Source organism: Stegastes partitus, unplaced genomic scaffold, assembly GCF_000690725.1.
Source record: "Stegastes partitus isolate 25-593 unplaced genomic scaffold, Stegastes_partitus-1.0.2 Scaffold152, whole genome shotgun sequence".
NCBI lineage: Eukaryota > Metazoa > Chordata > Actinopteri > Pomacentridae > Stegastes > Stegastes partitus.
The window spans coordinates 662,520-678,107 of record NW_007577883.1 but is presented as its reverse complement, the minus strand read 5'-3'; the positions used below and the strand labels follow the sequence as shown (position 1 = coordinate 678,107).

Here is a 15,588-nt window from a genome sequence, read left to right as displayed (position 1 = left end):
TACAAACATATTGGTGAAGAAATTGTTTGGTAACAATTTAGTTGGCAGATTTTGATATGTTTCCCTTGCTCACAGTGTGACTTGGATCTTGGCACGGACGAGTCACTCGCCATACTGGGTATAATTTTTGCTGTCTGATGCTGCAGGTATTTAATAAGCTCAGAGGAAAAATTACTTCAAGCAACTTCAGCTCTCGCTAACATCTTGTAAGGCAAAGGAAACTGACTAGATCCATTAGTGGTGAGTATCATTAATCTCATTGGTTAGTGTGTGTTTTTATGGCAGTAACGTTTCGTTTTTATGGACTCTCAGTTTGCAGCGGAATAGATTTTAAATTGTATGGCAAATTGTGACAAAGGTGCGTGGACTTCTGACACACAATCTGGGTCTTTTGCTCTCCAAAATGTAGAAGAAGCATCGTTGCTTGCGTGTCAGTTAATGAGACTCAGTTCAGACTTATGCTGTGTTGAAAGTGATATATAATGTTCCTAGGTCCAACCTATTTAGCTTGCTGGTGTGACTTTATGAAGAAGTGACTATGGTGCGTATTCAGACATAAAGCCGACGCATTCAGTGTGGAGTGTGTGTCTGAAAACAGCTCCTGCATTGTTTTCCAGGGGACAAGATGTGTTGCAGTGGTTAGCACTGTCCCCTCACAGCTGGAAGGTTCTAGACTGGGACATGATTGGAGATTGCATGATATCATGTTTTTTGTTTCACCCCCCACCATTCCAGAGAGATACAGGTAAAGTTAACTGGCAGCTCTAAATTGCCTATAGATGTACATGTGAGAGTGAATCTTTGATAGCAACAATGGTAGTAGGATCTTGGTTATAAAACAATTAGCCAACCATTTAAACTCTTTGTTTGTTTATTTTATCTATTTTTTCTAGGTAACTACTTAGTTAACCATTTAATACTTTAATTTAAACATTCCAGATATTTATGTAACCATTCATTATCTTTAGCTAAACATTTATGTCTTTTGGCAAAACTTAAATCATGTTACTTTTAAATTGTCGTTGTGGTATTAATCTTATCTGACCATTTAAACCATTTATATTAGCTACCCAACCTGCTGAAACAACAACACAACAACCAGAACAACAACAAAACAGCACGGATATATCGAATCATGTTTGCTTTTGTTTGTTTGCAATACTTTTAAGGCATTTCCAATCAACATGGTTAACACATTTTTTTCATATAAAGTGAGTTAATCTTTTTCTGCCCCACTTGGAATCTGCAAAATCAGCCCACTCCTTGGGGTACTTGAGTATCACTGGCTGGAAGTAAAGGATTTGAATATTTCTACGAGCACTTCCACATGCTTAAGAGTAGATTGGACAATGCAGGAGTGAAAGGCTTTCATTGCCTTTTTTAAAACATTTTTTTAAAAATTTTAATTTAATTTATTTTTTACTGAAAGTATCCAGCGTTCTTCTACATTTATCTTCCAGTTCCTGTCAAAGTAGAGCATAGTTGTAGCCTTTATGGCAATGACAGAAAGACACCACATTGCTGAGCTTCCGTTTTGAACCATGAAGATCAATCATAATGGTGTTTATTTTGGTGATGAAAGAAATGACATATGAATTTAGACAATTTGGCGTTCCTCATAGCATGTTAGTTTAGAGCGGAGGATAGCATGGCTTGCTTGGATTGAGGATACACTCGTTGCATGTGCAAACAAAAGTAAAGGCAAGTGAAGAGACATATAGTCAGAGCGAGGCCTGGTTGACTTTTTTGCATTGCTAATATGTTCCACCTTTGTGTGGCTGAGTGCACAGCTAATTCACAGTAGAGGGGCCAGAGTGGGTCAGAGCGCAGGGACCAACCCGGATTGAGTCACAGTGCTGTGTCTGCTGGCTACAATGTGACTCACCACTCCTCAGCAAACTCTGCAATGCATGCTCACTCCCCCACATACATACATATAGCTACAGAATATATTAGTACATCACACAGATGAAGAAAGATTCAAGACAATCACTCTGACACCTTATTGTACAAGTTCAACCGCTGCTTCAAAGTTCACACAGTTTTGAGTTTCTTGCTGTCGATTCTAGTTGACTGTGATGACGTGAATTTCAAGATGTGTGTGGGAAACAGTCAATACCATTTGCATTTGTCTAAAAAATGCTTTTTCTTAATGCATATGTATGAGATTCCCAACGTCAGGACGCCTCTCATCATTCGCTATCCGCTGACTGAAAATGCTTCCACTTCATCTACAGCAGAAAATACAGACTCTGAACTTACATAAAATGTAGTTTGACCAATTTGTTCTTTCACAGTGTACCCACTGATTAGTGAACTTGCTGCTATGCATTGAGTGAAGCCTGGGTTATAATGGACCATCCAGCTTGCCGCCCCCAAAGCTCTTTACCTCTAACGCTTGCAGTATAAAAGACCTTGATAATATGCCTTCAGAGGGACATAAAACGTTAATACATGTGACTCTCCTCTCTGTGAAAAAGATGGATTTTTAGAGGCACTTTGTGAGAACAATGGTTCTTCACAGAATTGTTACCATCCAACCAGTTCAAGCTGCAAATGATTCTCCATTCATTTCAACAGGAAGGTGGTGTTCAAGATGGTGTCTTTCAGTAACCCTGCTGAAGAATTACAGAGGGAGACACAAAGGTGCTGTTTCTCCACTTTCTCCTTAGTGACACTAGCGATTATAGTTGGTCCTAATACATTCATCCAGCACTTTGACAGGAACTTCCTCTGCATCCCTGCTTGTTCATGTAGTTATCCAATCAGTCAATCATGTGACAGCAGTGCAATTCATATAGTCTGTCTGATACAAGTCAGGTGCTTCAGTTAATGTATAAATCAAACAGCATAATGATTGTGGCATGATTGTTGGGTCCAGATGGTCTGGTTTGAGTGTCTATGGTTGGAGGTGACAGAAAGGTTACACTAACTGACATAATCTCTCTTTTAAAGCTGTTGCTTTTCAACATTGAATTATCGATAGATTTTTTTTTCTTTTTAGAAAAATGTACGAAAAAACTTGTCAAAGTGAAAACTGATTTACAAATTAATGAAAAACATGAAATGTAAAATAAATAATTTCATTCGCCCCGTTTAAAGTGACTTACCAAATTCAACACAAGTGCAGTCAAATGGTGCTAAAACTCATCAAATGATAAAGATCATCTGTGCAGTGAATCTGGCTGATGTGACTTTAGTATGAAGTCACTTGTATGTGTAAAGTTCAGCCACTGGTGAATCAATACTGCTGGCTATAACTACACAGCAAAGACAAACGGACACTCCAAGCAACCCCATGAAAAGGTTGTTTTAAAACCATATGTCAGGGAAGGATACAATGAAATTTCCAAGTAACTGAGTTTCCCTTGGAATACAGTTGAATCCATCATTAAGAAGTGGAAGAAATATAGTTCATGACTAAATCTGCCTGGAGCAGGCCATACTCAAAGACTGAGTGACCATGCAAGAAAGACGTAGTTAGAAAAGCACTCAAGACAATGACTCCTCTGAAAGAGTAACAAGCTGAGACGAGAGAGACTGTGCCTCCATCATCTGTAGCCCAGGTTCGTCACCACTCAAAGCTTTAAAGGAAAGTGACAAAGAGAAAGTCACTGTTAAAGAAAACCTTGTATTAAATCTTGACTAAAGTTTGATAGAAGGAATGTGGGACAGTCTGAAGTCAACTGAAAAAAAGTTTGTTGGTCTGATGTGACAACGACTAGATCCTGGCAGCAGGTAAAAGTAGAGGGTAAAATGAATGCAATAAAGTAAAAGGAAATCCAAAAGGACACCCTGATGCAGTTTGCAAGAGTACTGCAAGTTGAGAGAAGATTTGTTTTCTAGGAAGGCAATGATCCGAAGCATAAAGTAAATCTACACAGAAGTGGTTTACCAACAGCAAGGAAACGTTCCACAGGATTTGGGGCTGGACTTCAAAAGGGCTGTTCACTCACAATCCCAATGTAAGTGGACACAGCCTGAACAGCTTTGCAAAGGAGAATAGGTCAGTATTGCAGTGTCCAGTTGTGCTAAGCTGATGAAAACTTATCCACACAGGATCACTAGTGTAATTACAACCAAACTAAATACTTACTTAAAATAATCATGTAATCACTTTTCTATTTCAAAGTTTTAATTCATTTACATTGCTTTCGGAAAATTTGTCTGTATGAAAGAGTCTTCCTTCGTCAATTCTGGTCAAAAAAGCCCAAATATATTGAAAATGACTTAATTTTGAAAAGTAACAAAAGGGGATTTCCAACAGCTTTTATAGGCACTGTAGTGTATCACCAGCTGAGTGTGCTGAAGCACCACTGCTTAGCACATTTCAGGCCACAAGGTACCACCAGTCAGTCGATTTGAGTTCTGATTTAGTTTAGTATCAATAATATTATATCTGTAAAAATAAAAACAGATTTCAGTTTATTTTGACAACAACATAAAACTTTAGCTGACCTCTTCTGTAGTACAGGTCAATTAAAGCATTTCATTGCGCGTTATATCGTGTATGACTGTGTTTGTGACCAATAAAGACCTTGAATCTACTGTTATTTCTTTTGAAAAATTAGATTTTTCCTTTAAATCTCCTTATAGTTTTGCAACATTTCCAAAGAAAGAAAAAAAAAGTTGGCAAGAAGCGCTTGACTTATGTCATATGTTCGCTTCGTTCTCCTTCAGTAAAGCAGGTGGAAGTGTACATAGCACTCACTCACTGCATGAGTTGTGTATTGCTCTGCAATTTATACAAGGGCCTGCCGCTCCCTCGTGTCAAAGCAGGTGTCAATGTTAATAACGCTGATGAGAGGATGAGGTGGGATTATCACTCTGGTCACGAAAAGAGAAGAAAAACACATCATGAGAGTGAATTGCTGGAACAGTAATCAGGTACATTTGTTACCTCTCCAAGTTTAATGTTAGAAAACAACATCCATAAGTGGAGTAAAGTTAAGTTGTGCTAGCTTAGCAGTGCACCTGTCTCTTTTCTGTCCTGTATACCGAGCTGAGCAATGCATCTCCTTTTCTGACTATGTCTTGGTTGCTTACAGCAACTTCCTGTGTTGTGTTCTGTGACTTTGTTGCAAACAAAAATGACAGTGAAATACAACTGTGTATAATGTTTTATAAAAGCCAATGTGCAATGGTGTTTGGAAACTGCAGCTCAACAAGGACAACATGCGTTCATGTGTTTGTACATGAAATGACACTTTTGCTTCCAGCAGCAACCTCTGTGGGACCAGTCCAGACCGAGCAGCAACCTCCTCAGTTCACAGATGAAGCCAAAGCTGAAGTGCCAAAAACCACAGTTCCTTGAAATGGCCTGGCTGGCTCCAAAGACATGTCAGTCCCTGTAGACCCCAAGTTAAAATGGACATCTTTAAAGCAGAAATATGTTTTCAGCCTGGTACAAAAGACGGTTTTGGTCTCCATAGTTCAATTCCTGACAAATGTACGGCAGGGGCGGATATCTAAATAACTCACTTTAAAGCAAGTAGTTACCTAATGGGGCCTCTGGTAGGTGGATTTTCTTACCTTTAGGCATGAAGGTTGTACCAGTGTAAGCATCAATCTTTCAGCAAGATAGAAAATAAGCATATACGGTCGGTAATGTTTACATATGGGAGAGTTTATCAATTGTTTTAGAATTTTTAAAATTTTTCCATCCATCCATTGTCTATACACCGCTTAATCCTCACTAGGGTCGCGGGGGGCTGGAGCCTATCCCAGCTGACTTAGGGTGAAGGTAGGGGACACCCTGGACAGGTCACCAGTCTATCACAGGGCTACACTTAGAGACAGACAACCAAGCACACTCACATTCACACCTACGGACAATTTAGAATCACCAATTAACCTCAGCATGTTTTTGGACTGTGTGGGAGGAAGCCGGAGAACCCAGAGAGAACCCACGCTGCACGGGGAGAACATGCAAACTCCACGCAGAAAGATTCCGGTGCCCCCACCGGGACGCGAACCGGCAACCTTCTCACTGCGAGGCAACAGTGCTACCAACTGCACCACCCTGCATAATAGATTATTATTTTATTTATTTATTTTAACCATTCACAGTATTTCTGCATTTACATTCATTTGCCAAATGTGCAGCATATTTCTTGGGAAGATATTTGTCTTTTGTTGTTTTGCTTGTGTTTTGTTCCATGTGCCAAATTTAAACAGCAAGTAGATTTCAATACATTTAAAAATAGGATACATTTGCAAAAGTGCAGGTGAGGAAACTCATTCATTATCCAATTAAATGTAGAGTAACGCCTGGATACGTTTTTTTTCCCTGTTTCTTTTCCCGCTGTGTGGCATGTATTTTATTGAATGTGGCTAATGGTGTTCACTGCATACATCGACTGACACAGCTTTTAGCATTGGTATGTCATGACAATAGAGTCAATACAGCAGGTGGATAGCCAAGGTGAACATCCAACACATATGTTTTGTCTTCTCCACAGACCACAGAGTATTACTGAACTTGATAGATGTATTTGAATGCTTCTGCTCCAGCACTCAATTTATTTACAAATAAGGAACAATAAATTACTTTTTTTTTCTTGTCTTGTTTTGATAATCAGGTGTAATGGGACATTCACAACTGCTCTGTCTGGTAGGAGGACTGACTTTCATTTGTTTAACATGGTTACTGATTACCAGTTCTCAGCTCTTAACTCTTCCCAGGCAACACAGCAAAGAAATAAACCTGTGCCAGTGACCAAATTAGAATCAGATGAAAGGATTTTTAGCAACGCATAAGAGTTGGATGTCATGAAGTGATTCCACTGTAATATAACAGAGTGGAAGAGACTAGACAGAGCTTCAAAGGAGCCCTTGTGCGGATGCAATTGAGCAGAGAAATGCCATCTCATCATCCTGCTCTTTTATGAATGACAGTGAAACAAAGAGAGGATTTCACCCTCCATATCAGCTCACCTTCTTCTTGTCTTTCTGTGCTGGAGGGAGCAGGGCCCTTGAGCGCTCTGCAATTTTCTGAAAGAGAAGCAAATGAAGAGACAGGGTCAAGAAGACTCTTTTTTTTCATACTGAAGACATCCAACATTTTTATTCTGCTTGTATTTGCAAGAAGTAACACTTCAGATATGGTTTTCTGTAAGTGGAGCAGCTCTTTCAATTTATCTTTTATTAGTAAGAACTCAATGACCACAGCAGTGGATCTGTGGTATCAGATGAGTATAATATATTTGCAGATACCTTCTGCAGATCCCCATAGCGCTGTACAGACTCAGAGAGTTCAGTCTTTAGCCTGGTCAGCCGCAGACGGTCTTGCTGTGCAACAAAACAAGATTAGCTTCAATTAGCTCAAATGCTGTTTAATCTACTGTTTATTCTTCAAAATGACAGTCAATGAGGGAGGAAAGGGAGCATAAAATACCCGTGAAGAACCACTGATTATATCAGAGAGCTGTTTGATGAGCTGGCTTGTGCTGGTGATGACTTTGTTGGTTTGCTGCTGAGTGGAGTGTCTGGAAAAAAGGTTGGAAAAGAGGCAGAAAGAGAGTGTTTACTGAAATATGAGAAGAGATAGCACTCACCAATACTGTATGTCAATGTAATCGCACAGAAGTTGCCAAGAGGTGATATTTTTAATCAATACTTTAACTACAAGTCAAGTCAAGTGTAACAGTAACAAGTCAAGTCAGTTGTGTTTACATGGGTAATAATTTGCCTTAAGGCACAATCTATGCGCACATTACACCCTCCACCCTGCATTCAGATAAATCAAAAATGTTGTCTTCAGGATGGAGAAGTGAAGATAAACACACACTTTCCTGCAAGCATTTTAAACAAAAACTTCACCTCAAAATGTATGTTAAAAAGAAGCAAAACAAAAGAAATGGCATCTCTTAAGAATTCATTTAGACCTGTCTTAACCCACCAGTCAATAGAGGACATACATCTGGTACCACAATGGCAGGCTAATTAAGAATAAACATGCCTATTAATATTTTTAAAAATAGTTTCAATCAATAAAATTGCTGATTAAACTATGAGCACTTTTATAAATTCTTTTCATCTTTCAAAGAAGTTATAACGTGTAAAATCAACTGCAAAATAATAAAATAATGATTTTGTATTCTCTCTTTTGACAGGTGCCTTCCCAAATGCATCACACACTAACTCTTCATCGGTTCCTCCTGAGCTGCCTGCATTCAATATAAGTCCAAAACTGTCATAAGGCTGGTGAAGCAACAAGACAAAGAAGTCTGTCCTTGTTTGTTTCTCACAATGTCAATAACTGTAGCTTTTTGTTTGAGAAAACATTTAGCCACTCTATTCCACCTTTAAAGAAAGAAGGTTCAACTGATATCTATTATTCAGCATCAATACCAGAGAAACTCAGAGTGCTGACATCTTCCTGTTTGCATCTAGCTGTAAGGAAGCCTCGAAGGACAAACATATCCATGACCACATTAGCTACTGGCAGCCCCACTGGTTCAGTCCAGCAGGCAGCTATAGCATGTCGCTTTTTATATGTTGCACATGTTTATTGCTGTAACTATCACAGAAGAAGGACATCTTATTAAGCAGAAAAAACAGAATCTAATAGACGTAAGAGAAATATTTTGCTCATTGAGAAACTGAACAGATGTAATGGAGATGAGTGTGGTTTGTTTGTCTTTAATGGTGTTCAGCCTAAAGTGCCTGTAGATCAGAGTAAAGAACAAACATCTCACCAGCCACAACTGCATTAACCCAATGGGCTGCAACAGGTTTGTCCTAATGTGTCAGTAATTTACCACAATGGAGAATCATTCAGTGTCCAACTTTGACATGCAAAAGTCGCAGCATGTGCAGGAAAAAAACAAAAAAAAAAAGGCAAAAAAAATCATTTGAAAGTACTGCTGAAAGCAACTATTTGTGAAGCAAGCGGTCCTCTGGGCGAAGTGAACATTAAATGATGTTACTTTGATTTTTCAAGCATTGCTCCAATGAAACTTGATAATAAATGCTTCACAGATCAAACCTCTCTTGTAAAGAAGTGTTGACTTGTAGAATCAACAAACACAAGGATAAGGAAGCAGAGGTGAGAAAACGAGACTGATAAAACTGCAAAACTGCCTTAAAGACAGTCACATTTATTTACACACACACACACACCTACACACCTACACACACACACACACACACACACACACACACACATACACATATCTATAAAGAAACAAGTTCCTCCTGTTAGAATAAACATAATACTTCAGGAATTAACCAAGATCCTAAGAAACACAGTCCTATACTATTTAGCTGCATTCTCAGTTAGGTTTTGAGAGAAACATGTTTTTGCCTGGATTACATTTGTGGCCACTTCTGGGCTTGAAAACAGAGGCCAATGCCAAAGTGCCAAAATTGCAGTTCCTCGAATGGCCACTTGAGGCTCACTAGATTATTTTTCTGTTCACAGAAACTATACAGGGGGTGAATTTCTCTGTAACTCATGTATTTAAATTGCTTTAAGCCTTTAAAGTAGGCATAATTAGGGGTTGTCCTTTGACAAGTGCTGACTGTCACAGGGCAAAGCATAGCCCAGAGATGTTTGTATGTCTTGCCTCAGATCCAACAATGCTCCACCTTACACTTACTACCTTAAGTCAGAGTTGGGCAGAGTCAGGCAATGACAGGATGACAACAGCTGGAGTCACCACACTGAGCATTAAAATGCTTTTCAGGGAATTTATGTGAAAAATAATGCTTACACTTGGGACACAGACTGCAGTCTCCTGTGTGAAAGTCCTGCGCCAACTTATTCCTCCAACCTCATGGACTTGGTGGTGCTTTGAAACTGGATGACAACTAGACACAATCCCAGCTTTACAAGTCAGTAAGAACTTGACCCGAGTATTACCTAACACCTAGCTAACCTATAGTCATCTAGCTCAACCTTTGGACAGTCCTGCCCCCTCACTGCCCACTGCTTCCAGGTGAGTCATTCAGAATGAGCAGCTGACTTGCAGTCCACAAGGTTTCTTTAGTGTTTAGAGCTGTTTCTGCTAACTCTAAAATGTCTCAGCCACGAGCAAACCACACTGGACGTTCTGCTGTTGGCAGCAAGATTGAACACCAGCATCTGAGGAACTGAAACTGTAGAAACTGTGAAGTGGAGGGGCATTCAGGGATGGTTGAAACCATAAGATTCATTTGAAACACATAAACAAGTACTGTGTGGGTCACTGTGTTTTCTTGCTGTGTTTCAGTGCAACTCAAACTCAGCCGGTGTTGACATCTGTTTGTGTCTCTCCTGTTCTCTGTGTGGACATAAACTGCATTTTAATGCACCCGAATTCCCAATCAAAATGTCCTGATTTACATTTTTTTCTATTTCTGTTGTCAGACAACAGAAACAGTTGACTTCAGACGTATTTCTCAAGCTGCAGCGCTGCACTTCAACACTATAGCCTCAGTGTTGCCTGGCTCACCACGCACAGGAGTTATAAATAATGGCTTTGCTGGGAATTCTGTGATGTTTCCGTGTTAAATGATTGCTCAGAGAAAAAGTCAGAAGAGAGAGAAAATCCTAGTTTCCTGGTTTCAGCAGCCGTGGAGTTAATTGTTTTGCTCTGTGTTGTCAGTCACAGATGCAGAGAGAGTTTTGTTTCTGGACGGGGTGGGGACAGCAGCTCATTGGTTTTCAGAGTGAGGTAGTCTGTTTAGAATAGCCCAGAAACCAGGAGTTGCTGTAACAGAGCTACAATCATGGTAAATTTTTGCAGTATTTCAAGTTAAAAAGTTGAAAGACACACTGTGGGGACATGTGAGACTTGCATTAATTTTCTGAAAAGGGGTAAAATATGGAACATTTAAGTGTCCTTTGAAGGCCCTGCAGTGAACCAGCATGCACAAAAGCAGGATGTCCTCCTGGTGGGATGTCACCATCATACACCTGCACTTTTCCTGCTGTGACATATCAAATTGCCTGCAGTTAAAAGGGTCTACCTGAACAATAATAAAGACAAGAGGGGAGATACTCAGTCAGGCCGATCGGAGAACTGGAAACAGGTGAGACGTGTCTGGGAATCAGGTGATTCATGAGATGTGTCAGGAAGCAGGAGTAAAGGACTGAAAACACAACAGGCCTCAGAGGGAAACTGTGAAGCTGACCAGTTTGTTCAGACTGAACCTTTTTGCAAAGCCCACTACCAAGACAACAGTTTGTTTTCATACCCAAACTGAATAATGAATTCTATCTTTGTGGAAAAAAGAGTCTAGGCTGACTTACAGCAGAGACACCTTTGACTACTTTTTTCTAAACAAATCGAACCTCTTTCCCCAGACTTAACCACGGTGACATTCTGACATGCTGTGAATTCTGGTCTGCCACGTCAAAGACTTGCAAATAGTGGTTAAAGCAAGAATCCACCCTAAATCACATTACATTCACATCAACACTTGCAAGGTTCAAGAACATCACAGACACACAAAAAAACCTCAGCAATCATGTTTCCCCCAAATCCATTTATATATTAATGCAAATTTTAGAGGCCAGGCTCACTTAAATGGGATATCCACCAATTTTAAACATCAAAGTATGTTTCTAAGTGCTGGGAAGTGCTGATGCATATGTGACAAAAAGTTGTATAAAGCTTTTGTTATGTCTCCAGAGGGAGCTGTGTAAAGTCCATACACTGTATATATAAGATGAACGTAGAAACCAGCTCTGAAAAGTGAAGCTAATGTGGAAATGCCAAAAAAAATTAGGTACTAAGATGACTTTAACACTCACCTGTACAGTGTACCTCATCGTATGGAAGCTAACTTTGTTCGCAGTGACTTCACACACTGCAGCCAGGCCTGTACAGGTGGGTATGCATACTGGCCTCAGGGTGTCAGTCAGATCAGACTCTAAATATATACTGAAAAAACGGCTCCAGTGAAAACCTACATTAAATGTAAAACCTTCTTTTATGTCAGATAGCAAGGCTGTCGGTATGTTACGGCTATTTTTGATGGGTTCCGTTTGTTTTCGGATTGTTAAGGGTCAGAACGTCAAGTCACGACTGTATATGCTAAAAGACATGCTGTAAACAATAAGCAGTCAGTGTCATGGCTGTGTATTTCCACCTTCAAACAGCAGTGTGCTGATGACAGTCTGTAAAGCACAGCATTCTGGGGAAACCTCAGAAACCAATCTTTCAATTTGCAGAGTGGGGCTTTCTGTATTCCTCTCAGTTTCCGGCTCAAACATGTATGGCTGAATTACTCCAATACTGCAATTTCCATCAGGTAGCACAGAGTAGTTTTACAGTGTTTGAGCAGAGTCATATATGAGCTTGTGTGCTGGAACCGCAGTAAGTAGTGAAAGTGTGGATAGAGAGAGAGAGACAGGGACCTCACAGATGTGCACATTTGAGGCAATGCTAAGTTACAAGGCCATTGTAAGAGATGGAAGGGATTGTTTTCATGGAATAAACTTCCAAATATATCATTTTAATACTTGGAAAGGTTTAATCAGTGACATGACTTGATCTTTTGAGAAGTTAAAGCATTACTTTATAGACATAATGGTAGGAATTCAGATGAAAGAGTTTAAAGATTAAAGAACCTAATTTAGAAATGCTTTTTTTCCACAGTGGTACACAGTAGCACAGTGGTAGGCAGTGGTCAGTCTCAGTGGTTGAGTCAACACTTCTCCTTTTGGGAAAAGGAACACAGCTAGCGTTTATGTCTGGGTGTGTTTTGGGCAGGTGAAGAGACGTAACTTCGCTGCTGCATCTGTAAAACACAGTTGTGTGCAGCGTTTATTTTAGACAGAGCGATTATGTTCCCAGGGATACGCTGGAGTTCCAGATGGGATGTTGGACCCTGTGTGACTGATAACTTTCGTGGCACCTTCAATACACAAAGCAGTTTCTGGTCCTAGTGCCGGCAGGGTCAGTGGCTACAGATCCGTCAGAGGTTCATCTCAATGAAAATGTAAACTGCACGATGTATGTCATCTTTTCTAATACTTCAGCTCTCTCCCACCTCCCTTTAATGTGGCACCACAAAATGCATTGTAAGTTAATTATCAACATTTTCAGAAAAAAGCAAGATATGACTGACACCAGCTGATCTTTGTGCATTAGTTTCTGTTATGTTAAGTCTCAGTGCAACACAATGAAACTATTTTTTTTACATCCTGATGTGTGATAGCAAACTTTACATCACTTACGTGGACACAACTGAAGCTGTCCTTATCTAATGTCTGTCACTCACCAAGACACCTGCCTCGTTTTCCACCTCGCAGCACAAATTCATTTTGTATTTCTCTTGCTGTGACACTAGGCAGCCTCATTATTACAAAGTTGAATCTGTCATACCCATATTTATTTACATTTTTTTACCTCTTTAATGTCAAAAAAAAGAGTTAGGATTCATAGCTCCTGTGGTTAAATTTGATCTAGCTTGGTCGCTCTTCTTTTGTGGCACTACGAACAAGCGTTTTTTTCAGGGTATGTATTTTTCTTTTAATTAATTAATTTTAATGTATTTATTTAGGTTTATCAGGCAATCTAACCATTAAAAAGTGAAATTACCAAAATTAATCAGATCAGTATGATATATATATATAAAGACAGATCTGTGGAGTACCCTTACAGCAGCGCAGAATGAAGTTGCAGCAACAGTAACATGTGTTCTATGAGGAAACACAAGCCGTTAGTAATATGATAGATAGATAGATAGATAGACAGACAGACAGACAGACAGACAGATAGACAGATAGATAGATAGATAGATAGATAGATAGATAGATAGATAGATAGACAGACAGACAGACAGACAGACAGACAGACAGATAGACAGATAGACAGATAGATAGATAGATAGATAGATAGATAGATAGATAGATTAAAAGTATTGAGGTCATAGTCATGGGTTTGAGGAAAAGCTGTCCTACCAAAAAAGTAAATTACAACATTTTATCAAAAAAAAAAAAGCTAACCCCTGTGACTAACCCTTGCAGGCCTCTCTGAGCCAGCCTGCTCTGAGGTATGTATGGTTGAGATTACATTTGACCACAAGAGTGACTGAGTATTAGCACAAGTCTGATAGAGGTGAACAGTGTAACAGCCAAATCCTCTCTGTTCTTCCATGTTCTTCCTGGGATGCTCTGCCGGGGTGGAAGGTTGAAGGTTCAGCCATATTCATAACTCTGCAGCACATCTGCTGGTAGGCCGGGGGCCGGGGTTAAGACAGTTATTAAATATCCATGCTGTCAGGTCATCCTGAGCCTAACCTCCCCCAAAGTTCTATCCTCCAGACTTGACACTGTAGCGCGTTGCCCCACAGAGATAGGGAGCTATACAAACACACCTCTACTACTGCTGCTCAAATATTGATCTACATGAAGCAGCTGGCAGGAGGGTGGACAGATAGACCATAGTGGATTGGGGCTAGATGGTGCATGTCACTGTAAGTCAGTGTCTGTTGTGAGAAAAGCCAAAATGTCATGGTGGAAGAAAACACCTTAAAAGCATCAGTCATCATATCTATGTAGAGCAGGGTTAAAGAGAGTTGAAGAGTCAGGAAAGTAGACGGGCCTGAAGTTAATTTTGCTGCTAGAAATAAAAGTTTTACTGTGAGGAAATAATTAAATTGGACTGCAGCCAATGTCTCCCCCTGACCAAAGTCAAAACAGAAATAGTGTCTTCTATTCAAGGGAGTTTTACACTCACCTAATCAGGATTTAAGACTTTAAGTAGCCAGAATGCTGTCTTATATTGGAGACAGTAAATCTGTATGTGCTTGAGCTCAATTCATATGATAATAGGAAGTGAATATTATCTAGTACATTGTAGAGTGTGGTATGCAATTCATAAAATAAAGTTCCAATGTTCTTGCATAGCGAACTTGTCTGGGGCTAAGCACTGTACATCCTGTAGTATTGATTTGCCTGTATGATCAGTCATTACAGCACATATGCTTTATGATTAGGGATGCATTCTGTTCATACACACACCAGTCCCAGCAGGATCATGAGCGCACACACACACAAGCACAACAGAAAGATTAACAAGTGCTAAACCTCAGCCTGATGCGTCATCATTTAGCTGTAAAGCAGCAACAGACATGTGAAGGATTATTTTGAAATCACAGCCAGCTAATGCTCCATCATGTTACCCTCTAAAATGACACAGCAGAGTACTGGGTGTATGGCTGGCACTCTGCATTAAGGATCTAGGGGAATGACAAATTCAGTAGGAATGTACAGAGGAGATGCACACTGTGAAGAATATGGAGTTTTTTTGAAATGCCTTGAATGCATCAAAAAATTCACAACCTGACTTTCCCCAGTGGTTTGATGCTGCACTTTCATAAACTCACACAAATAAAAGAATGGTCAAAATCTGTGCAGCAGAGAAGCAGATGTCCTGACTTTAGGAATTCACATTTCCCTAAATGCAACTAAGCAGCATGTTTTGTTATCATCTCCCTAACTGGTAAACGTCTTACATTCACTTCTTAGCCACACATTTCAGTGTCCACAATCTGCAACTCAGGCTTTCTGTTACTGAGGGCTATACTACGAGGCGAGATTACTGGGTTAGTGAGGTATGTTGAGCTAAAGTCGGAGTATTCAGTATCATGAAG

The 15,588-nt window shown here is 39.8% G+C and overlaps 1 protein-coding gene across 1 annotated transcript in view; it reads right to left on the bottom strand.

Annotated features, from left to right (window-relative positions):
* The window catches only part of tsnare1 (T-SNARE Domain Containing 1), a 157,052-nt gene that overhangs the window by 57,438 nt on the left and 84,026 nt on the right, over positions 1–15,588 (bottom strand). The window contains exons 5-7 of the mRNA XM_008279294.1: positions 7,397–7,487; positions 7,216–7,290; positions 6,937–6,993 (exon numbers count right to left, since the gene is read on the bottom strand). Of these exons, the coding sequence (XP_008277516.1) occupies positions 6,937–6,993; positions 7,216–7,290; positions 7,397–7,487 (223 nt within the window). The remainder of the gene's footprint in view (positions 1–6,936; positions 6,994–7,215; positions 7,291–7,396; positions 7,488–15,588) is intronic.